Below are 25519 nucleotides of genomic sequence, written 5' to 3'. Positions count from 1 at the left end.
TCCCAACCCCCCCGACCAATCGGTGGCCTGTAGTGTGATGACATCACAGCCTGACTCACCCGCTTAGAACCTCGACAGAGTAGTTACAGAGAAGTATCTACTCGGCAGCTTAGACCCCTAGTGGAAAGGGAACCAAACCGAGCTGAGTAGCTACTAGTGGAAAAGCGCCATTAGAGAAGTACGTGTTGCTGAATGTCAGAACCAAAGGTTATCAAAGCCTTTACTTGGAGTCACATGTCTCAGCGTGATGAAGACAAGTCTCCAGTGTCGTGTGTATTATTGAGAGTCACGTAGCTCAGAGGCGTTCCCTGCAGGCCCGGAGTGGAAGCCCCTGCACGAATCCGCACAGATTACTTTTGTAATACTGTATTTGACCCGGTCTTTGTACGTTTTGACTGTATAGAAATGTAATTCTTGCCATTTTAAGAATGAGTTGTGTACCTGCTGTACTCTCCTGCCCTTACTTTTTAACAACTTGTGCTTTTTAATATTTTACCTCTTTTCTTATCATTTTATTTCATTTTATTTGTTATTTACTATTTACTTGTGTCTTGCTGCTTTTAATGTTGATGTAAAGCACTTTGAATGACCTTGTGTTGAATTGTGCTATACAAATAAACTTGCCTTGCCTTGCCTTGCCTTGCCTTGCCTTGCCTTGCCTTGCCTTGCCTTGCCTTGCCTTGCCTTGCCTTGCCTTGCCTTGCTACCCCCAGACCCTGACTGGTCTCTGTTGGTCTCACTTTCTGGAGTTTCTCGGTCTCATCTGGCTTCATCGTGGCCGTCGTCGTGGCGACCTGAGTGCATCAGTGGTGCTCGGTAACCACGGTAACTACCGGCCTCGTTCCCCGTGAGCGGATGTTTCCCAGAACATGGTCTAAGAGGAGCTGCGTCTCTTTGTTTTTACGACTCTGCGAAGCGGGTTTGAGTTTCCTCCAGCTGTGAGCCCGTCTGCGACTCGGAGCAGGAAAACCCGGTCCGTCAGCACCGCCGAGGAACACGGCAGGATCACAGTCCCAGCATTCCTGAGTCCTGCTGGAGAGGAGGGCTGATGGATGGTCGGTGTGTGTGTGTGTGTGTGTGTGTGTGTGTGTGTGTGTGTGTGTGTGTGTGTGTGTGTGTGTGTGTGTGTGTGTGTGTGTGTGTGTGTGTGTGTGTGTGTGTGTGTGTGTGTGTGTGTGTGTGTGTGTGCTGTAACGCAAACCCTTCATTCCTGCTGCTCTCCGAGTTCGAGGTTTAGCTGAAGTCTGGTTTTGATTGAGGCTACATGATGTCACGCTCACTTGGAATCTGAACCAACTTCCATAATAGGCCTCCGAGTGTGTGTGTGTGTGTGTGTGTGTGTGTGTGTGTGTGTGTGTGTGTGTGTGTGTGTGTGTGTGTGTGTGTGTGTGTGTGTGTGTGTGTGTGTGTGTGTGTGTGTGTCTGTGTGCGTGAAGGGGTGAGAACAGCTCTCCTCCGTCATTGACGCTCTCTCACGACTCATTTTTCTTCTTCAAGAAGTTTCTACCAAAACATCTGGATGACATCGCCCCACCGCCACCCCCCCCAGCCCCTCCTGTCCCTCTCATCCCTTTCTTCCCGTTTGCACTCGTCCTCTAAACACCTTCATCAATGCCGCTGATCTAAAACTGAACAAGAGGAATCAGTTGTTGAGAGTTCCTCTGGAGGAAAGTGAACGGGGGGGTGATGCACCGCTGACCTGCAGCCAACTGGGACAGGAAACGGGGGGGGACGAGGCTCTAACGATGGGGTAAGGGGGGATGGGGGTTAGAGAGGAAACAGCAGGAGAAAGGGATAGACAGCGAAAGAGAGGAGGAGAAAGTGGAAAACAGAGATAGGAACAAGAAAATAAAAGAAAAGTGAATTTCATGTGAAAGAAGACGACGGAGGGACGTCCTCATCCCGCCTCCTGCAGACCTGTCAATCATGACATCACCACCACGGTCTGATGATGTCACTTTCTTTAAGGGGAAACATCTGCTTTTCAGAGATGAAAAGTCTGTGGTTCCTCTGTCGACCACTAGGGTCTGGATCCAGACCTGCAGATCCTCTACAGACCACTAGGGTCCAGATCCAGACCTGCAGGTCCTCTACTGACCACTAGGGTCTGGATTCAGACCTGCAGGTCCTATACTGACCACTAGGATCTCGATCCAGACCTGCAGTTCTTCAACCACCGAGGCCAAGGCCGAGGAGTCACAGCAATTTATAACTCCAGTCTTCAAACAAAATCTGAACCTAAGTGTGACTATAATACATTCGAAAGCCTCACGCTTAGTCTGAAACTCCCGAGCTGGAAATCAGAGAAGCCAGTTTTGTTAGTGGTAGTGTACCGGCCTCGTGCTGGTACCAGTTTTGTTAGTGGTAGTGTACCGGCCCCGTGCTGGTATCAGTTTTGTTAGTGATATGCCCCTTTTGCACTAGTCCTTACTCGGCCCGACTTGGCTCGTCACGCCTCTACCCGTTTTGTCCCCGTTTGTTTTTCCACAGCCAGGGGAGAAGTGGGGGGGTTGGGGTGAAGCTGCTGTGACGTACTCGATTGCGCAACCGCTTTGTTCATGTCGGCGCTGATCAGAAATCAGCTGGAGCCGCGAGCGGCTGAGAGTAAAACAGCCTGTCTACATCCCTTTTTTAATTCTCTCCTCAGCCACCAGGTTTGTGAACATCTGCACCTCAGAGTTGGATCACCAAACAGACGTTTTGCGCTTTATAATAAAATCGGCGCAAGCCGCGAGTCGCGCTCGCGCTGACTCCCGCTTCCTGATTCAAACGTCTGACGGCCCCGCCCCCAACCAATCAGTGGCACGGAGGGTGATGACGGCCCCGCCCCCCGACCAATCAGTGGTGCGGAGGGTGGTGACGTCAGAAATAGTCCTGGCTCTGCCCGGATAGAACCTCGCCAGAATGGTTACAGAAATAGTATCGGCTTGGAGCGGCTCTACCCGTCTCAGCCCCTAGTGCAAAAGCGCAAGACGGGGCCGTGGCGGGTAGAACCGAGCTGAGGCGGGACTAGTGGAAAAGGGCTAATAGTGTACCGGCCTCGTGCTGGTACCAGTTTTGTTACTGATAGTCTACCGGCCCCCTGCTGGTACCAGTTTTGTTAGTGGTAGTGTACCGGCCCCCTGCTGGTGCCAGTTTTGTTAGTGGTAGTGTACCGGCCCCCTGCTGGTACCAGTTTTGTTAGTGGTAGTGTACCGGCCCCCTTCTGGTGCCAGTTTTGTTAGTGGTAGTGTACCGGCCCCCTGCTGGTACCAGTTTTGTTAGTGGTAGTGTACCAGCCCCCTGCTGGTGCCAGTTTTGTTAGTGGTAGTGTACCGGCCCCCTGCTGGTACCAGTTTTGTTAGTGGTAGTGTACCGGCCCCCTGCTGGTGCCAGTTTTGTTAGTGGTAGTGTACCGCCCCCCTGCTGCTACCAGTTTTGTTAGTGGTAGTGTTCCGGCCCCCTGCTGGTGCCAGTTTTGTTAGTGGTAGTGTACCGGCCCCCTGCTGCTACCAGTTTTGTTAGTGGTAGTGTACCGGCCCCCTGCTGGTGCCAGTTTTGTTAGTGGTAGTGTACCGGCTCCCTGCTGTTGCTTATCTAGAGTTTCTGTCTGAATTTTCAGATTTCCTATCTGGTTTATTGATCAGTACAGATAAAGTCATCATAGTGGGTGACTTTAACATTCATATGGATGTTGAGAGCAATAATCTTAAATTAGCTTTCAATTCTCTTCTAGAATCGATGGGTAGGATAGGAGTCTGCCACCGTTTGGCTCAAGGTTTTTACCTGCCATTGTTTATGTAATAATTGCTCGGGGGTCATGTTCTGGGTCTCTGGAAAGATCCTGGAGACAACTTCTGTTGTAAAAGACGCTATAAAAATAAAATTGAATTAAAAATTGGATTGAATCCAGACCCACGTTTTCTCAAACACCACTAAGGTCTGGATCCAGACCAAAGGTACCTCAAACAGGTATATAATTTGATTGACAAGATAATATGAACGGAAACCAAAGAGATCAGAACACTTTCCAAATAGGTTCAAGGTGGACTCCAAGGTACAGGTCCATCAGCAGTTGGAACCAAGGTGGACCAACGAGGAGGACTCCACTGTTGGAGAATTTTGCTGCGTTGCTAGTCCCTCGTTAGTCTCGTTAGTCCCGTTAGTCCTCGTCTGTCAGGAACTAAAGTGTTTGAGGTGTTTCAGCTCTCTTCTCTGTCTGCAGGACTACCTGGGCTGCATCATCGACTGTGGCGCCCTGCCGCTGAAACCGGAGCAGGTCAGCACCCTGTTCTGCAACATCGAGGATATCTACGAGTTCAACAGGTAACTGACCCAGCTCTGACCCAGTTCTGACCCGATTCTGACCCGGGTCGGACTGCTTTTGACATCATTATTTGATTTCCCAGCAGTAAAGCGTGTGTTAAGCGTGATTTAGAAGGTGAAGCTCAGATGTGGCGTGAAAAGAATCCAAGGATGTTTCCCATGATTCAGTGTGTTGGGGTTGGCGGGGCGACGGCCTGCTGCAGCTGCTGTGGTCATGTGACCTGTCTGGCTCGCGTGCCCAACTCTGCTTCACGGTAGTTTGAGGGAAGAGCCGTTGCTTCATGTTTCCCTGCTAGAGAGCAGAAAGGAGACCAGACCTGCAGGTCCTCTATGGACCACTAGGATCCAGATCCAGACCTGCATGTCCTCTACAGACCACTAGGGTCCAGATCCAGACCTGCAGGTCCTCTATGGACCACTAGGATCCAGATCCAGACCTGCATGTCCTCTACAGACCACTAGGGTCCAGATCCAGACCTGCAGGTCCTCTACGGACCACTAGGGTCCAGATCCAGACCTGCAGGTCCTCTACTGACCACTAGGATCCAGATCCAGACCTGCAGGTCCTCTACGGACCACTAGGGTCCAGATCCAGACCTGCAGGTCCTTTACAGACCACTAGGGTCCAGATCCAGACCTGCAGGTCCTCTACAGACCACTAGGGTCCAGATCCAGACCTGCAGGTCCTCTACAGACCACTAGGGTCCAGATCCAGACCTGCAGGTCCTCTACAGACCACTAGGGTCCAGATCCAGACCTGCAGGTCCTCTACAGACCACTAGGGTCCAGATCCACTGATCTCCATGTTAAAACTTTACGGCAGAAATAAACATGCATGGATGGATGGATGGATGGATGGATGGATGGATAAATGAATGGATGGATGGTTGGATGGATGGATGGATGGATGGATGGATGGATGGATGGATGGATGGATGGATGGATGGATGGATGGATGGATGGATGGATGGATGGATGGATGGATGGATGGATGGATGGATGGGTGGATGGCTGGATGGGTCATTGTAACTGAATCCAGGAAATCAGGTTCAGGTCTGGACTTGGACCAGGTTCAGGTCTGGACTTGGACCAGCTAATTCCAGAACCAGTTCCTTCATTTTCACCATTCTGATGTAGATCTGCTGCTGTCTTTGAGGTCATTTCCTGTCACATGACCCAGTTTCAGCTCAGCTTCAGCTGTCAGTCAGGTGTCCTCACATGTGTCTCTAGAAGATTCTGGTCTACTTCGTGGTTCAGGTGTCCAGGTCCAGACCAGCATCCCTCCACCACCGTGCTTGACCGTGGTTCTAAGGTGGTTCTGGTTTCCTCCAAACACATTCTGGTCATGAAGACCAGACTTTGGTCTCATGTGACCAGAGGACACTGACCCAGACGAACTGGCTGGTTCACATGCATGTTTTTGGACCTCAGTCCTGCTTCCATGTTTCATCTCCTTCTTCTTGGTTGTTTTGAACCTTTTCCAGGATCACGTGCAGCAACAGTTGGTTCTCTAAAACCATTTGCTGATGTTTTAGGATGCTCCAAGCAGCATCATTGGCTGCCGATTCCTTAAACCCAAACAAAGCTGACCTTCAGGTCTGTGTTTGGACACGCCTGCAGCCCTTTCCCGTCCTTCAGGGACCGAAACAGTCGTTCACGAAGTCTAAACATGGAACAAAAGCAGGAATAAACGTCAAGAAGAGAGCAGGGAGCCAGTCTGTCAATCAGAGGGAAGCCCCGCCCACTTGGGGGGGGTCAAACACACACAATCCTTCTGTTTTCACACTTCACTCCCTTTGTGTCTTTTCCAACACACACACACACCCAGATGAACAATGTCTCACACACACACACACACACACACACACACACACACACACACACACACACACACACACACAAAGTTTTCATTCCACCCGGGCTTCCTGCCGCCGGTTCTCATGGGAAATATTGTATGAGAGCGAGTGAAGTGTCCTTATTTGTCCCTGTCGCAGCAGTTTTACAGTTAATTGGATTTTAGCTGAAGTTAAACACACACACACACACAGACAAACACACACACCGCCCCCGTCTCTCCTCTGGAAGTGGGGGAAACGACGAACACGTCTGAGCTATGCCGGGCGACGTGGCCTCGCCGGTCCTGTTGACCCATCTGGTGCCGGACGCCTGTTACGGCGGAAACGAAGCCGCGCTCTGATACAGACGGTTGTTAGCTAACTGCTGGGCCGTGTAAACACGTTGGAATTTATGGCTATGTTTCTTAAAACATAAAAATCAGGCAAAGGATCAAAGTTTCTCGGCTAAGTGGGACCGAAGAGGAAACATCAGGTTTTTTATGTTTGATGTTGCTGCTATCGCCATAGTAACGTAGCAATTATTACTATCTTGACTTGTGAGTTGTGATTAAAGACCATCACGGCAGTCATTCCTGTTTTAAAGAGAATATACTTTGTAGTTTTGTCTCTAAAAACCACATTGAGCAGCTGTGAGATGGTCTGTTAGGCTCCAAGGGTGAAGATGATCTAAGCAGCAGAAGAACTTGATGGCTGCTTCGCCGTGCTAACAGCTGGAACAGCTGGCTCCAGGTGCATTACAAGCAGCACTTGTTTTCCTCTAGTACACCTGTGATTCATCCATAGTACACCTTAGTTATATCTCAGGTACACATGTTTTCCATCCCTAGTACACCTTTGTTACATCTCAGGTGCAATTTTTTCCAATCCCTATTACACCTTAGTTACATCGCAGGTACACATCTTTCAATTCTAGTACACCTTTAGTTACATCTCAGGTACACATTATTTCCATCTCTTGTACACCTTTGTTACATCTCAAGTACACAGTTTTCCGTCCCTAGTACACCTTTGCTACAACTCAGGTACACACTTTTTCCATCGCTAGTACACCTTAGTTACATCTGAAGTACACATTTACCCATTTTTCTATCCCTAATACACCTTTCTTGCATCTCAGGTACACTTTTTTCCATCTCCAGTACACCTTAATTACATCTCAAGTACATATTTATTGCATCCCTAGTACACCTTTGTTAAATCTCAGGTACACATTTTTTTCATTCCTAGTACACCTCAGTTACATGTTTTTTCCATCCCTAGTACACCTTTGTTACATCTCAGCTACACATTTTTGCCATCCCTAGTACACCCAAGTTACATCTCAGGTACACATTTTACCAACACATTGTTACATCATACAATGAGGCTAAAGACTCCAGACCATAATAAGAGAAGAAACTAGAGCTTTAACAAGCACCAGACCAAAGATTACATCTTGGACGTGTTTCACCTGTAGAGGAGCCTTTGAGCTAAAACATGGAAAAGTTCCTGTGTGCTACTTTAATCTGTAACCCGACACCTCAGACTTCCTGAACATTTTCCAATGAACATTCTATCTTTGCAGAACTTTTATCGTCACCTTTACTGTGATTTAGAATCAATAATTAAAAGTCAGAAAATTAGAAAAGCACCATGATTGTTGTTAAGTCGATGGGATGAAATCGGTCATTGGCGTGCGATTCCCGTCCTGCAGCGTGAACCTTAATCAGTCCATAAACAGTCACGACTCGCTGCTTTCTGCTCAGTAACTCTGGAAACTTCTGCCGAAGGAAAACAAGAAAATACAAACACACACATTCTGTTCGTTGTCACGCAGTGAAGTCAGAAACACACACACACACACTCCTCAGAGACCTCAAACACATCGGCAGCAGCGGCTCTGTTTTCCCATGGTGCACTGGGCCAAGACCAGCAGCAACTGTTTTCGTTTTTTTTTAACCTCCATTCCTTCTTCTCGGTTGCTGAAGTTTTCTCGACTTTGTCATTCTTTTCTTAGTTCTTGCGCGAGGGCTGAAGGGGGGTTTGGAGGGGGCGATCAGTCGTTCCTTGGATGTTTTCCTTGATTTCAGCGTGTCAGTATCTTTCTTTAACCGGAGATTCTGGGTTTTCAGGAGCAGGAACCCGGCTGGACTCTGGCCGCTTGCAGCTACACTTTCCCTTTTCTGCCTTTCATTTATTGCCTTGTTTACCGCTTTCGTACTTTCCTTCCTTCCTCTCCTACTGGGAGTCAGGATTTGACCTCCGACCCCTTCGCAGGGCCGGGGGAGGGGTCTCGGGTCTGGTGATGTCACACAAACACAGCGTGACATGTTTATAGTTGTGAGGACCTTCGCTGACATCATCCATTCCTCGGCCCGTCGACCCAAATGCTGAAACCTCGTCTGGCGTTTCCTGCAGCTCTTTGAAGTCATCTCGACCTCACACACACACACATGTACACCCCATGTGCACGCACACACACACACACACACACACACACACACACACACACGCACACGCACACGCACACGCATGCACACATGCACACATTCCACTACTTATTAGATAAAAGTAGAACACACTTCGTCGCCTCTGATGGAAACACAGTCAAGACTCTCTCTGTTTCCGTCTGCTGAGGATCTGGCCATCAGCAGGTCTGCAGACCTCCTTTAACGCAGATTTTCTGGAGGTTTCAGAGAAGACAAGACATCAGCAATGGTTTTAGAGGAACAACTGTCGCTTCATATTAATCTGGAAAAAGATATAAAACCATGTCCAAACTATTTGGAGTTAAACGTTCTGCAGAGAGGAGGATTAATCACAACTTCCCAGGAGTGGACATCCCAGCATATCTATCCCAAAGTCCAGCTGTGACATTAACCTATGTAGGAATTTCACCTCTCAATCAATCCCTGGCACCTCTAGTGGGGCAAAGTGGTATTACAAGACATGCCGGACCTTCCCCACTCATTAGTGCTTCATTAGCTGTAGCTCTTCTATTGAACACAGCAGATCTACAGCGTTTATGCCCCCACGTGGTCAGAGGTGGTATTGCTACGAGACAGCTTTGAGATCCATGACAGAAGAAGACTGGACCAGGACTAGGGATGGAAATTGATAAGATTTTTACGATTCCGATTCCATTTTCGATTCTGCTTAACGATTCAGTTCTTTAATGATTCTCATTTGGAAAAAAAAGGACATGAATGGGGCCAATTAGTTAATGAATTACCTGCAGTATTATTAGCCAAGGACATGCTTACATTGCTGCTGCTGCTGGGTTGAGAATAGCTGACTTCGGTCCGGAGCGACATCCATTGATTGTTATTGCATGTTGGTAGTATTTCCTCCCTTTGATGAAATATTCACTTGTCAAGTATTGCAAGTTCCCTGTTGTCGTCTTTTTTACTGAAATGTAACCAAACTTTTGAGCGTTTGTATCACTTGGGTGCCATGTTTACTGTTGACTGCTGGCAACGGCAACAAGCATAAGCTACGCGACATGCGTGACGACGTCATTCGTGCCAACTGGAATCGAAACGGGAATCGTTTACAAAATTTGCAAACAATTCCAAGGAATTGAAACACTGGGAACCACTTCCGAACAAGAACCGGTTCTCGATTCCCGTCCATAACCAGGACGGATGATGGTCCCGCACTTGGACCCTGAACTCCTCTCTAGACCAGACTCTTCTAGACTCTAGAAGACGATATTCTTGTTCTCACATTGGTCCCTAGAGTCTAGGGACCAATATGAGGCTCTTCAGCAGCTGAACTAATCCTTGGGAAGCCATGCAGTCATCACAAGCAACTGTTAAACTGTTTTCACTCCGAGAAGGACCCAAAATATGCGTGTCGGGATTTTTAAGGTCAGTCGGGACACATTTCCTGCTCTGGGATGAACCCAGAGCCAGATGTGGTCGGAGAGAAAATCAGCTTTTATTGCTACATAATTCTAGAAAGCAACAAAGTGGTTTGAGTCCGTGTCCTGGTTCATTTCAGGCGCCGGGTCTGAGCTCGTCTCAAACATCGAGCCTGAGACGTTTGACGACATTCCTGTTAGCTCGGATACACTTTCTGCGTGAACTTAATGTCAAACTTGAGCTGATCTTCGTCTATGACCGCTTAAACCGAACTCCAACTATGACTGTTGACCTGTCTTCACTGAAAACAACCATTAAATATTCACAGTGATGGAGGAAAAAGTAAATGAACCTCTAAAATAATCATCCAACTGCAGATAACTGGAATCACACATCGAAGTGTTCAGGTGCGGCTCAAAGGAGATGTCTGAAGACAGTTGTGATTAGTTGGGGTTGGAAGGAGAGAGAAGTGTCCAGAAAGACGGACTCAAAGACAAAAGCCGAACCCTCAGCGAGGTTAAGAAGAACCCACAAGGCCCGAAGACGTCACTGTAGCTGGAAACGTCTGTGTTCATGAATCTACCGTACAGTGAGAGAGTGAGAGAACAGACAGAACACCGGCCCAGAGTGCTGTTATATTTTGGGGGGGGGGGGGCAGATGGCTGCTGTCACAGCCCAGCCAGCATGAACATGTGGGCCCCATCTGGATTAAAAGTGGGCCACTTGTGTACAGAGTGGGACTGGGCTTGAGTCGTCTCCCGGGCTCCACGGGACGCCGCTGAGGTCCAAACATATGGAGCATATTAGAGATGGAAGTGGATTAAATGGGTCTGAGCTAACAAGGGGCCAAATTGTTTGGGCCCAAGATTGTTAACGAAGACCTTACATAAGAACATTAATCAGTTGAGCTCGAACTAAAACGAGGGAACAAATCCATGCGGGATCCATTTAGCTGCTCACTTGTTACCTGCTACCCGTGCGGGGCCCACATGATAAATGCTAGCTGAGATGCTCGATTTTTCCGCTTGGATTAATGAACCTCAAGATAGAAAAGAAACATAACAAAGCATCAGGGAAAGAGAGTGTATCGTCCTGGCCCGATCATCCTGGTCCGATCATCCTGGTCCCATCGTCCTGGCCCCATCGTCCTAGTCCCATCGTCCTGGTCCCATCATCCTGGTCCCATCATCCTGGTCCCATCGTCCTGGTCCCATCGTCCTAGTCCCGTCATCCGGGTCCCATAGTCCTGGTCCCAGCGTCCTGGTCCCATCGTCCTGGTCCCATCATCCTGGTCCCATAGTCCTGGTCCCAACGTCCTGGTCCCATAGTCCTGGTCCCAACGTCCTGGTCCCAACGTCCTGGTCCCATCGTCCTGGTCCCATTGTCCTGGTCCCATCGTCCTGGTCCCATCGTCCTGGTCTCATCATCCTGATCCCATCGTCCTGGTCCCATCGTCCTGGTCCCAACGTCCTGGCCCCATCATCCTGGTCCCATCATCCTGGTCCCGTCATCCGGGTCCCATCGTCCTGGTCCCATCGTCCTGGTCCCATCGTCCTGGTCCCATCGTCCTGGTCCCAACGTCCTGGTCCCATCGTCCTGGTCCCATCGTCCTGGTCCCAACGTCCTGGTCCCAACGTCCTGGTCCCATCGTTCTGGCCCCCATCGTCCAGGCCCCGTCGTCCTGGTCCCATTGTCCTGCTCCCATAGTCCTGGTCCCAACGTCCTGGTCCCATCGTCCTGGTCCCATCGTCCTGGTCCCAACGTCCTGGCCCCAACGTCCTGGCCCCGTCGTTCTGGTCCCAGCGTCCTGGTCCCAAAGTCCTGGTCCCGTCGTACTGGCCCCGTTGTCCTGGTTCCATCATCCTGGTCCCATCGTCCTGGCCCCATCGTCCTAGTCCCATCGTCCTGATCCCATCGTCCTGGCCCCATCGTCCTAGTCCCATCGTCCTGATCCCATCGTCCTGGTCCCATCGTCCTGGTCCCAACGTCCTGGCCCCATCGTCCTGGTCCCATGGTCCTGGTCCCAACGTCCTGGTCCCATCGTCCTGGTCCCAACGTCCTGGCCCCATCGTCCTGGTCCCATGGTCCTGGTCCCAACGTCCTGGACCCAACGTCCTGGTCCCAACGTCCTGGTCCCATCGTTCTGGCCCCCATTGTCCAGGCCCCGTCGTCCTGGTCCCATTGTCCTGCTCCCATAGTCCTGGTCCCAACGTCGTGGTCCCATCTATCTGCTCCCATGGTCCTGGCCCCAACGTCCTGGCCCCAACGTCCTGGCCCCGTCGTTCTGGTCCCAGCGTCCTGGTCCCAAAGTCCTGATCTCGTCGTACTGGCCCCGTTGTCCTGGTTCCAACGTCCTGGCCCCGTCGTTTTGGTCCCATCGTCCTGGCCCTGTCATTCTTGCCCCATCGTTCTGGCCCCGTCGTCCTGGTCCCAGCACGATACACAGACACAGAAGACACAGGTGTGAACAATCAAAACACAGGACAAGAGGGGAAGTCAAACTTTGCTACCTTAAATGTAAAACTGGAAGTCAAGTAAAACAGAAGTTCAGCAGCAAGACGGCACAGACAAGAAACCAGGAAAACAAGAGGACAGGATACAAATGTTGGTCCAAATTCAATAAATAGAAAGCATTGCTTTGTGTCAAAAGGATGTTGGGAATCAAACACCAGAAGAATCCACAGCTGTTTGTAGAACAGTAATAAAACACCGTCCCTATGGTGACACATGGTGGAGTGAGCATCATGGTTGGGTTTGTGATGGACCACCATGTTGTAAGTGGGCCAACTGCTAGACCACGCCCACCTCACATCGTCACTGACTTGGCTAAGCTACGATGGTAACTAATGTTATTGATCCTGAAACGATCAGCTCCTCCAGCCAGTCCACCCACATCCACCCTCGGGTTCCGGTCCAGCCAGAACCCAGACCTCCAGGCCTCCCACAAACCCCTGAGCTGAAGCGGTTCTGGACAGAGGACTGTCCCGGGCCTCGTCATGGACATGGACCAGGAGGAACATTTAATCCTCCTTCTCCACAAAAGCAAACAGCTGATGAAGATCAGTTCACATTCTGGGAGACGTTTCTGGAGGAAACCAGCGACGTCCAAATGATTCGCATACTTTAGTCTCCGGAGCCGAGCGGCGGCTCTCGTATAACTCACTCAGACATGCGATTACAACACCTCCTCCATAAATTAGAGCCGGTCGTGAACAACTTGTTCAACATTTCCACTCAGGTATGTTGTTACGGAGAGCAGGGTGGTCCGCAAGTGTTTTTGCTGGAATCACACTTTGATGTAGAGTCGCTGTGATTCCCAGAACAGGGCGTGTCGTCAGTCTGTCAGGTGATGTTTGATGGGCTGCTGGTTCGGCAACAGGTAACGCTTGGCTCTTGAGGGTTTCGTGATTCTCTTCCCAGAAGTATGTCATCTTCAAGAAGTCTGAGACGCCACGCGAAATGAACCCATGACACGACCAAGAACGAGTGATTACAGGCCGCTTCAGGCCCGAGGGGAATTGAGGGGAGATTAAAGAGACGGGGAAACCCGCCTCCCCTCCTCGTTCGGCGCTGTTTGGGTTGGACGGCCGTTCTGGAGGCCCAGACCGACTCCAGACGCCCCTTCTGATAAACGGCAGCTCCGTCCTCGCCGTCTCCACCTCTGACGGGACGTAAATCAAATTCACCTGAGGCAGCAGACGGCGGGTGCTGTCAAATCGGCCGCTGACAGTAATTACAGGTCGGTCCTGATGAAAGGGGATGTCTGACTGCTCGATGGGGGGGGCGTCCCGCTACGAGGCTCCGATGGCATCAGTGTTCCTCGCCTCCACCCTTCTGGTGCTTCTCCAGCTTCCACCTGCAGGCCCTGTGGTCAGGTGCCATCACCTACCATCATACTCATGTTAACCCTTGTGCTGTCTTCGGGTCAAGGAAGGAGAAAGGGAAGAAGGGAGGAAAGGAGGAAGGAAGGAAGAAAGAAAAGAAGGAAGGAAGGGAGAAAAGAAGGAAGGAAGGGAGGAAAGAAGGAAGGAAGGAAGGGAGGGAGGGAGAAAGGAAGGAAGGAAGGGAGAAAAGAGGGAAGGGAGGAAAGAAGGAAGGGAGGAAAGAAGGAAGGAAGGGAAAAAAGAAGGAAGGAAGGAAAGAAGGAAGGAAGGAAGGAAAGAAGGGAAAAAATAAGGAAGGAAGACAGGAGGGAGGAAAGAAGGAAGGAAGGAAGGAAGGAAGGAAGGAAGGAAGGAAGGAAGGAAGGAAGGAAGGAAGGAAGGAAGGAAGGAAGGAAGGAAGGAAAGAAGGGAGAAAAGAGGAAGGGAAAAGGGAAGGAGGGAGCAGGAGGAAAGAAGGAAGGAAGGAAGAATGAAAAGAAGGAAAGAAAGAAAGAAAGAAGGGAGAAAAGAAGGATGGAAGGAAGGGAGGAAAGAAGGAAGGAAGGAAGGAAGGAAGGAAGGAAGGAAGGAAGGAAGGAAGGAAGGAAGGAAGGAAGGAAGGAAGGAAGGAAGGAAGGAAGGAAGGAAGGAAGGAAGGGAGAAAAGAGGAAGGGAAGAAGGAAGGAGAGAGCAGGGGGAAAGAAGGAAGGAAGGGAAAAAAGAAGGAAGGAAGGAAGGAAGGAAGGAAGGAAGGAAGGAAGGAAGGAAGGAAGGAAGGAAGGAAGGAAGGAAGGAAGGAAGGAAGGAAAAGAGGAAGGAAGGAAGGAAGGAAGGAAAAGAGGAAGGAGGAAGGAAGGAGAGAGCAGGAGAATTAGGTCATTTTGACCCAAAGACAGTACAAGGGTTAAAGGACGGACTGGGAGCAGGTTTTGGGACCGGGAGCAGGTCTTTGGACTGGGAGCAGGTCTGGGGACTGGGAGCAGGTTTTGGGACTGGGAGCAGGTCTTGGGACTGGGAGCAGGTCTGGGGACTGGGAGCAGGTCTTGGGACTGGGAGCAGGTCTTGGGACTGGGAGCAGGTCTTGGGCCTGGGAGGGTCCTGGAGGCCTCTGATGGCGGCGGCGGTAGCCGGGTGCGTTTGAGGCTCTGGCATCGCTCCTCCTGCTGGTTTTTATCGTTTGTTGATCAGATCAAACGAAGCGGGTCGAGCCTCTCCGGGCCCCGGTGACGGATGAGAACGGAGGCGGCGGTGTTTGGAGGGTACGAAGGACTTCCTGTCCGGCGGTTTGGTCAACAACAACAAACAAAGCTCCGGGCCGGTTGGTGGTTGCGGTTGAGCGGTAACCCCGGCGCATCTTAGTCACCGCTAGAGGAGGGAGTTGTTGACATGAGCGGTCTATCAGCAGCGGCCGTATTCTTCTTCTTCTTCTGCTGTCATCCACCCGCCGCTGACCCCCACCACCCCCCCCCCCCCCCCCCCCCCCCTGCAGCCCAGGTCCGACCCCGGGGTCCGGATTGTTGGCATTCCTCCTCCGTCAGTCGGAGAACCACACAAGCAGCTCAGCGTCTCTTTGAATCTCTCCCAAACCTCTGATAAAGCAGCTTTTTATTTATTTCTTCATGTTTCATCTTATCTGCGTTGCCCGGTGGACCCCCCCGCCCCCCCCAGGGCCGAACCTCGTCCTCCTCCTCCATCGTCGTCGGGGCGGCAGCATTGCTCGGATGCCGCAGCGTCAGCTGCTGTTAATCACGCCGTTAAACGGCCGACTTTCGCCGTGGGAGGACGAAGACCAGGCCGCGGGCCCCGAGTGTTTGGTTTGGCCCCCGGCCTTCATAGGGGTGGGGTCGCCGGGGTTAACCCGCAGGGTCGACGTGGGTTTGTTGTTTTAGCAGCTGAAAATCCTGAGAAACGAAGTGAGGTGATAAAAGGAGGCGTGTCGCCCGGCGGAGGTTTGTGTAAGAGTTTGGACCCCCTTCTGGGGTCTCGGTACCGGGATCCTGCAGGTCCAGCAGAACCGCAACATGTACACCAGGGCTCTAAATTAACTTTTTCGATCACCAGCCAATGTGGCTGGTAAGTTTCTGAAGTTACCAGCCCATCAGAATTTTCACTAGCCAAAAATGTTTCCCGTGCAAAAAAGACAATGAATTAATTTGATCATTTTATTAACAAAAGCTTTAAATTAAGCTTACAGTGAAGTAGGGAATGTATATTAAAATCATTACAATAAAATGAAACTACATACAAAAATTATCCTAACATTTCAATACTCGTGAACTACGCAAGAGTATTAGGGCCAGGCAGGAGAAAAATAAAAATAATATTTTAGAGGAGGAAGATTTTTTTTTCATTATGCACTTTGAGAAAAAAAGTAAAATTTGTCGAGAAAAAAGTTGAAATGTCGAGAAAAAAGTTGAAATGTCAAGATTAATGTTGAAGTACAATTTCAAGAAAAAAGTTGAAATTTCAAGAAAAAAAGTCAAATGTCAAGAAAAAAGTTGAAATGTCGAGAAAAAAGTCGAAATGTATTTCAACTTTATTCTTATTCTGGAAATTTCGTCTTTATTCACAAAATTTTGACTTTATTCATGAAATTTCGACTTTATTCTTGAAATTGTATTTCAACATTAATCTCGACATTTTGACTTTTTTCTCAAAGTGCCTAATACTCTTCCGTACATGAACCCTTGCATACTATCCAGGGATCTAATTTTACCAATTTTTTGTAAATAAAAATAAACATTAACACTTCTTTTTAGCTAGAAATTTGACGATTTACTTTAATGTGACCCTTAATATACAATAACGGAAATGTTTTAACTTTCTACTACTAAAACTTTCTAGACATCTTTTAGTGCAGATAATGCACAAAATGACATGCAAAATGATGTACAGAGAGACTAATAATGAGGGGGATACTGTAAGTCTGGGTATGTCTTGGGTTGGCGGGGGTTAATTTAGAGCCCTGATATACACGTATTCACTGTGCCACAAATATATCCAACAAAAACGAAGCGAGGAGACTCTGGTGGGCAAGACTAAGTACCCCCACGACTAGATCTCAGCGGCAGGAACCAGGAACTGTTGTTTCCTGTCTGACGGGTTCTGGTCCTAGAGACCTTTAACTGGAAGACCAAGAATACCAAAATACAAAATTTATACCAAGTACAAGAAAAAGTACTGTATGGAGAACCATAGAACCTAGTCCAGACCGGATCTGGGAACTGGGTTTGGTGGCTCCGGACGTTCATAGAGCTCTGCACGGATCCACTGGGATCGGACGTTTTTATTGTGTTTTTATACAAAAATGGATTGAAAGTGTCGGTACCAAATATAGGACACAACTTTAGGTCTGAAGCAGAAATAAAAGGATCCAGTTTGATTACTACTACTGTCATTTAGCAGACGCTTTTATCCAAAACGACTTACATTTGATTAGTTAAATTAATGTTGCTCTTGTCGGTAAACGATGATTAAAGATTAAAGAAGAGGCAGGAAACATCTGACCAACTACTGATCCAGAATAAATAACTGCTGACAGTTTCCTCGGGATCATAAAACTAAAAAGCTAACAGATGACAAATATAATAATATATACTCATTTATTCAACATTGACTGATGAAAACCAGACATTTCTCTGAAATTGTGGTTCGACAGAATCAATAAAAAAGAAAAGAAAGATGGACCTTCTATTTATTGAGTTTCAGAACCTTCTGAGTGACTCATTTGAATCCAGTGATCAGTGTCCTTGTGACACACCTGTAAACAGGTGTTCTGGTCCTCATGTCCACCTGTAGACAGGTGTCCTGGTCCTCATGGACATGTGTCCACCTGTAGACAGGTGTCCTGGTCCTCATGGACATGTGTCCACCTGTAGACAGGTGTCCTGGTCCTCATGGACACTTGTCCACTTGTAGACAGGTGTTCTGGTCCTCATGTCCACCTGTAGACAAGTGTCCTGGTCCTCATGGACATGTGTCCACCTGTAGACAGGTGTCCTGGTCCTCATGGACATGTGTCCACTTGTAGACTGGTGTTCTGGTCCTCATGGACCAACGTCTCCAGGTGTCTACGGTCTGAAGGGTTTCTTCTCCAGATTGCAGGATCCAGATGTTTCCACAGATGTCCAACAGGAAGTAGATCAGGACTCAGAATGTGGTTGTCTTGATGGTAAAATGGTTTTGGGCGTTCCTGGAAAAGATGTAGTCAAATGTTGCTCTAAAGCCTCAATGTAGTTTTCTGCCTAACCCCCTAAACCTAACCCAAACCTTAACCCCATAACCCAACCCCTAAACCCCTAACCCCAACCCCCAAACCCAAACACTATAACTGAAACCTTAACCTCCTAATCCTAACCCTAACCAACTAACCCCTAAACCCAAAGCCTAACCCCCAACCCAAACGCTTATCCGCCTAACCCTAACCCAGACCTAACCCTTTAACCCTCTAACCCCCTAACCCTTACTCCCTAACCCTAAACCCCAAACCCTAACCTTAACCTAAACCCTAACGCTAACCCAAATCCTGTCCCTAACCCAAATCCTAACCCTAACGCTAAACCAAATCTAACCTTAACTCTAACCCCCAAACACAAACCCTAAACCCCTAACCCAAACCTCCTAATCCTCTAATCCCAACCCTAACGCCATAACCCTAACCCCATAACCCAAACCCACAGAAGTGGAAATGATACCTATATCATATGATATCATATATCATACCATCTGAGATCCTGATTGCTAGACTGGTTGTCCTCTTTGGTCTGGAGCAGATATCTCCTATTTCTTTCAGAAAAATCTGTAATACTTTTCGGAACATAAATCAGAGCGTCATCTGCATACAAACCTATACCTATAACCTTTGTATTAATTAGAGCAAAATAACACCAAGTGGAGCAGGTAGAAATGAAAAGGCAGACGTCCTTGTAAAGAGCCTTGTGGTACGCCTCTGTCATTACAATACGCGTTTCCATGGCGATGGTCCATCCTAGACGCCTCTGAGTTCAGGGATGTAAACCTCTCAGCTGGTCTTAAACGATGGTCCTTCATGCTTTCGTCCTTCATTAAAAAGGGGGGTCTCTTTGTCTTGATATCCTCTTCATTTGTATTCAGTCTTTACTTTTTATTACTTTGTCTCTCTACCAGCTGTCCTCTTCTGCGGTCACTCCGTTTAAAATAAAAAAACACCCAGAGTTCCCCCTCTCTTGCCCCATAATCCCCCACTAATGACATCCGCCGGCCGCAAAAGGAGGCCTGACGCCAGAGCGAGCGAGGAGGGGGGGGGGGGGGTGTTGGCTGTGTGGTTGTGATAATCAGAGACGTTGTTGAGCTTGTTAACAAAAGAATGCAGCCACTTTTGTCCGTCTGGAAACAAACCGGCCACTCTGTCGTTCTTTTCTTTGTTTTCAACGCCTCGATCTTCCATCGACGCAGACGTCAGAGAGCCTCCAAACACGATTAGCTTTATCAGAGTCACACCTTCTCCATCCTGTCAGAGTCAGAGTGTTAAGAATCAAGGAGCAGCGGCGAAACAAAGACCGACAGTTTTCATTCTCTGCTGAGAAAAATGGAAATGTGCCGACAACAAACTGCTTTCACTTTGGTTTGTGGTGGAAAAATAAAACTGTTCAATGTGACGAAAAACTACACGAGTCTGCAGAGCAACATTCCCTCCTCAGTCCTTCCCTCCTCAGTCCTTCCCTCCTTCCCTCCTCAGTCCTTCCCTCCTCAGTCCTTCCCTCCTCTGTCCTTATCCTCTTCCCTCCTTCCCTCCTCAGTTCTTCCCTCCTCTGTCCTTATCCTCCTCTGTCCTTCCCTCCTCAGTTCTTCCCTCCTCTGTCCTTATCCTCCTCTGTCCTTCCCTCCTCTGTCCTTCCCTCCTCAATCCTTCCCTCCTCTGTCCTTCCCTCCTCAGTCCTTCCCTCCTCAGTCCTTCCCTCCTCTGTCCTTCCCTCCTCAGTCCTTCCCTCCTCTGTCCTTCCCTCCTCAGTCCTTCCCTCCTCTGTCCTTCCCTCCTCTGTCCTTCCCTCCTCAGTCCTTCCCTCCTCTGTCCTTCCCTCCTCAATCCTTCCCTCCTCAGTCCTTCCCTCCTCTGTCCTTCCCTCCTCAGTCCTTCCCTCCTCTGTCCTTCCCTCCTCAGTCCTTCCCTCCTCAGTCCTTCCCTCCTCAGTCCTCCCCTCCTCTGTCCTTCCCTCCTCTGTCCTTCCCTCCTCAGTCCTTCCCTCCTCTGTCCTTCCCTCCTCAGTCCTTCCCTCCTCAGTCCTTCCCTCCTCAGTCCTTCCCTCCTCTGTCCTTCCCTCCTCAGTCCTTCCCTCCTCTGTCCTTCCCTCCTCTGTCCTTCCCTCCTCTGTCCTTCCCTCCTCAGTCCTTCCCTCCTCAGTCCTTCCCTCCTCAGTCCTTCCCTCCTCTGTCCTTCCCTCCTCAGTCCTTCCCTCCTCTGTCCTTCCCTCCTCTGTCCTTCCCTCCTCTGTCCTTCCCTCCTCAGTCCTTCCCTCCTCAGTCCTTCCCTCCTCAGTCCTTCCCTCCTTCCCTCCTCTGTCCTTCCCTCCTTCCCTCCTCTGTCCTTATCCTCCTCAGTCCTTCCCTCCTCAGTCCTTCCCTCCTCAGTCCTTCCCTCCTCAGTCCTTCCCTCCTCTGTCCTTCCCTCCTCAGTCCTTCCCTCCTCAGTCCTTCCTTCCTCTGTCCTTGTTCTCCTCCCTTGTCCTCTTTTCTCTTCTAGCAGCACTCAGGTCTATTGGTTGGCTGATTTGTCCCCTAGCCGGACTGCTAATCAACAGGTTCCATACAGGCTTCACTGCAGTGGTTGCTAGGCCAGTAAGCGTCATTGTTTCAGCTCTGAACTCAGTCTGGAAAAAGTTACTTTAGCATCGTAGGTTATCGTAGGATACGCCAAGCTAAATTAGTTTGGTTACGTTGGATGGATGGATGGATCATGGACGGATGCACGGATGGATGGATGGATGGATGGATGGATGGATGGATGGATGGATGGATGGATGGATGGATGGATGGATGGATGGATGGCTGGATGGATGGATGGATGGATGATGGACAGATTGATGGATGGATGGATGGATGGATGGATGGATGGACGGATGGATGGACGGATGGATGGATGGATGGATGGACGGATGGATGGATGGATTGATGATGGACAGATTGATGGATGGATGGATGGATGGATGGATGGATGGATGGATGGATGGGTGGATGGATGGATGGATGGATGGATGGATGGATGGATGGATGGGTGGATGGATGGGTGGATGGATGGATGGATGGATGGATGGATGGATGGATGGATGGATGGATGGATGGATGGATGGATGGATTGATGATGGACAGATTGATGGATGGATGGATGGATTGATGATGGACAGATTGATGGATGGATGGATGGATTGATGATGGACAGATTGATGGATGGATGGATGGATTGATGATGGACAGATTGATGGATGGATGGATGGATGATGGACAGATTGATGGAAGGAGGAATGGATGGATAGACAATCTATCCATCTATCCATTATTCAGAAGCCTGAAAATTGGGCTTTTAATTTACAGTAGGTTCCTAGTGTAGGTTCCTCGTGTGGGTTCCTAGTGTGGGTTCCTAGAGTGGGTTCCTCCTCTGACCTTCATCAGCTTCGGCTTAGACAGAAGAATCTAGTTTACTCAGTCTGGGTGGAGGTGAAGACGATCAGAGATCCGAAGGTTTGGTGATCTGAAGGGTTGGTGATCTGAAGGTTTGGGGATCTGAAGGGTTGGTGATCTGAAGGTTTGGGGATCTGAAGGGTTGGTGATCTGAAGGTTTGGGGATCTGAAGGGTTGGTGATCTGAAGGGTTGGTGATCTGAAGGGTCTGTGATCTGAAGGGTCGGTGATCTGAAGGGTCTGTGATCTGAAGGGTCGGTGATCTGAAGGGTCGGTGATCTGAAGGGTCTGTGATCTGAAGGGTCGGTGATCTGAAGGTTTGGTGATCTGAAGGTTTGGTGATCTGAAGGTTCCGCTCGGAGAGATTAATGAAACAATGTGAAGATTTCACTGCCGACTCTGAGTCACCAGAGGTTTGAGGAAAGAAATCACCTTTTAAAGGAATGTTTTGTTTTTTTTTGTTTGTTTTACAAGCTGTTGAGCTGAGAGGGAGACGAGAGGAAGTAGACGGATGGTTTCTGGACAGAGTCGTGCAGAGAAACAGATCCACATTCCTGGACGGACTGAATCACAGACCCCGGTCCAGACCTCTATTTACATTTCCCTCGCAGAGTAAACCGTGTTCTTGGACGGACTGCAGGTATATTTCAACGTCACGTTGGGGTTTTTCCTGAATTCCTGGGAGGAACCTCAGCCAGACGTGCAGCCAAGATCCAAAACCAGGTCTAGAAACCTCTTTTGACCTCTCACCAGGTCTAGAAACCTCTTCCGATCCCTCACCAGGTCTAGAAACCTCTTCCGACCCATCACCAGGTCTAGAAACCTCTTCCGACCCCTCACCAGGTCTAGAAACCTCTTCCGATCCCTCACCAGGTCTAGAAACCTCTTTTGACCCCTCACCAGGTCTAGAAACCTCTTTTGACCCCTCACCAGGTCTAGAAACCTTCCCTGACCCCTCATCAGGTCTAGAAACCTTCCCTGACCCCGTACCAGGTCTAGAAACCTCTTCCAACCCCCCACCAGGTCTAGAAACCTTCCCTTGACCCGTCAGCAGGTCAAAGAACCTCCCCTGACCCGTCACCAGGTCTAGAAACCTAAAATCTGCTGGAATCCGGGTAAAACATGTCCAAGCATCGTAGTTCTGGTCCCCGGGGGGTTTCGGGGCCCTCTGCCTCCGGTCTGGATGGAATTACGGCCTCGCTCTAGCAGTTGGCCGCAGTCGGCGTGAAGCTCGCCGAACAATGCGTTTCCTGTTTGTGCCATGTTTTCATCATAATTTACCGCGGCTCCTCGGAGCCGGTTCGGGGCCCCCGGGGGCCGCAGAAACCCTCTCCGGGTTCCCCTGCACGGCCGCGGCGTTGGGAAACGTATATGTGCACATAAATTAGGGGTTATGGTGTGCAGAGGGAGAAAACAGTCTCGCCTGAGCGAAGCGAGGAGGAGAAAGAGCCTTTCAGTCGGAGGAATGTGGAGCCTTTAACTCTGGTGAAGGCTGGCGACGGTCGGTCCTACCTGCACCTGGAGACCTTCTCACGCCGGTGGAGAACTGATGGAGAAGTGGTGGAGAACTGGTGGAGAACTGGTGTAGAACTGGTGGAGAACTGGTGTAGAACTGGTGGAGAACTGGTGGAGAACTGGTGGAGAAGTGGTGTAGAACTGGTGGAGAACTGGTGGAGAACTGGTGTAGAACTGGTGTAGAACTGGTGGAGAACTGGTGGAGAACTGGTGTAGAACTGGTGGAGAACTGGTGGAGAACTGGTGGAGAACTGGTGGAGAACTGGTGGAGAACTGATGGAGAACTGGTGTAGAACTGGTGGAGAACTGGTGTAGAACTGGTGGAGAACTGGTGGAGAACTGGTGGAGAACTGATGGAGAACTGGTGTAGAACTGATGGAGAACTGATGTAAAACTGATGGAGAACTGGTGGAGAACTGGTGGAGAACTGGTGTAGAACTGGTGGAGAACTGGTGGAGAACTGGTGGAGAACTGGTGTAGAACTGGTGTAGAACTGGTGGAGAACTGGTGTAGAACTGGTGGAGAACTGATGGAGAACTGGTGGAGAACTGATGGAGAACTGGTGGAGAACTGGTGGAGAACTGGTGGAGAACTGGTGGAGAACTGGTGTAGAACTGGTGGAGAACTGGTGGAGAACTGGTGTAGAACTGGTGTAGAACTGGTGGAGAACTGGTGTAGAACTGGTGGAGAACTGGTGTAGAACTGGTGGAGAACTGATGGAGAACTGGTGGAGAACTGATGGAGAACTGGTGGAGAACTGGTGGAGAACTGGTGGAGAACTGGTGTAGAACTGGTGGAGAACTGGTGGAGAACTGGTGTAGAACTGATGGAGAAGTGGTGGAGAACTGGTGGAGAACTGATGTAGAACTGGTGTAGAACTGGTGTAGAACTGGTGGAGAACTGGTGGAGAACTGATGGAGAACTGGTGGAGAACTGGTGGAGAACTGATGGAGAACTGGTGGAGAACTGGTGGAGAACTGGTGTAGAACTGGTGGAGAACTGGTGGAGAACTGGTGTAGAACTGGTGTAGAACTGGTGGAAAACTGGTGTAGAACTGGTGTAGAACTGGTGTAGAACTGGTGGAGAACTGATGGAGAACTGGTGGAGAACTGATGGAGAACTGGTGGAGAACTGGTGTAGAACTGGTGGAGAACTGGTGTAGAACTGGTGGAGAACTGGTGGAGAACTGGTGTAGAACTGATGGAGAAGTGGTGGAGAACTGGTGGAGAACTGATGTAGAACTGGTGTAGAACTGGTGTAGAACTGGTGGAGAACTGGTGGAGAACTGGTGTAGAACTGGTGTAGAACTGGTGGAGAACTGGTGTAGAACTGGTGTAGAACTGGTGGAGAACTGGTGGAGAACTGATGGAGAACTGGTGGAGAACTGATGGAGAACTGGTGGAGAACTGGTGTAGAACTGGTGGAGAACTGGTGTAGAACTGGTGGAGAACTGGTGGAGAACTGGTGTAGAACTGATGGAGAAGTGGTGGAGAACTGGTGGAGAACTGATGTAGAACTGGTGTAGAACTGGTGTAGAACTGGTGGAGAACTGGTGGAGAACTGATGGAGAACTGGTGGAGAACTGGTGGAGAACTGATGGAGAACTGGTGGAGAACTGGTGGAGAACTGGTGTAGAACTGGTGGAGAACTGGTGGAGAACTGGTGTAGAACTGGTGTAGAACTGGTGGAGAACTGGTGTAGAACTGGTGGAGAACTGGTGTAGAACTGGTGGAGAACTGATGGAGAACTGGTGGAGAACTGATGGAGAACTGGTGGAGAACTGGTGTAGAACTGGTGGAGAACTGGTGTAGAACTGGTGGAGAACTGATGGAGAACTGGTGGAGAACTGATGGAGAACTGGTGGAGAACTGGTGTAGAACTGGTGGAGAACTGGTGTAGAACTGGTGGAGAACTGGTGGAGAACTGGTGTAGAACTGATGGAGAACTGGTGGAGAACTGGTGGAGAACTGATGTAGAACTGGTGTAGAACTGGTGGAGAACTGGTGGAGAACTGGTGGAGAACTGGTGGAGAACTGATGTAGAACTGGTGTAGAACTGGTGTAGAACTGGTGGAGAACTGGTGGAGAACTGGTGGAGAACTGGTGGAGAACTGGTGTAGAACTGGTATAGAACTGGTGGAGAACTGGTGTAGAACTGGTGGAGAACTGGTGTAGAACTGGTATAGAACTGGTGGAGAACTGGTGTAGAACTGGTGGAGAACTGGTGGAGAACTGGTGTAGAACTGATGGAGAACTGATGGAGAACTGGTGGAGAACTGGTGTAGAACTGGTGTAGAACTGGTGGAGAACTGGTGTAGAACTGGTGGAGAACTGGTGTAGAACTGGTGGAGAACTGGTGTAGAACTGGTGGAGAACTGGTGTAGAACTGGTGGAGAACTGATGGAGAACTGGTGGAGAAGTGGTGGAGAACTGGTGGAGAACTGGTGGAGAACTGGTGTAGAACTGATGGAGAACTGGTGTAGAACT

General features: G+C 49.5%; 1 protein-coding gene across 2 annotated transcripts in view; it reads left to right on the top strand.

Annotated features, from left to right (window-relative positions):
- Positions 1–25519, top strand: part of plekhg2 (pleckstrin homology domain containing, family G (with RhoGef domain) member 2) — an 89264-nt gene that overhangs the window by 35411 nt on the left and 28334 nt on the right. For both annotated transcript variants that reach the window (XM_061719933.1, XM_061719934.1), the window contains exon 4: positions 4205–4305. In XM_061719933.1, the coding sequence (XP_061575917.1) occupies positions 4205–4305 (101 nt within the window). The remainder of the gene's footprint in view (positions 1–4204; positions 4306–25519) is intronic.

The sequence above is a fragment of the Cololabis saira genome, chromosome 4, assembly GCF_033807715.1.
Source record: "Cololabis saira isolate AMF1-May2022 chromosome 4, fColSai1.1, whole genome shotgun sequence".
NCBI classification, from domain to species: Eukaryota; Metazoa; Chordata; class Actinopteri; order Beloniformes; family Belonidae; genus Cololabis; species Cololabis saira.
The sequence above is the reverse complement of the archived record's forward strand: the minus strand, read 5'-3'. Positions and strand labels throughout refer to the sequence as shown.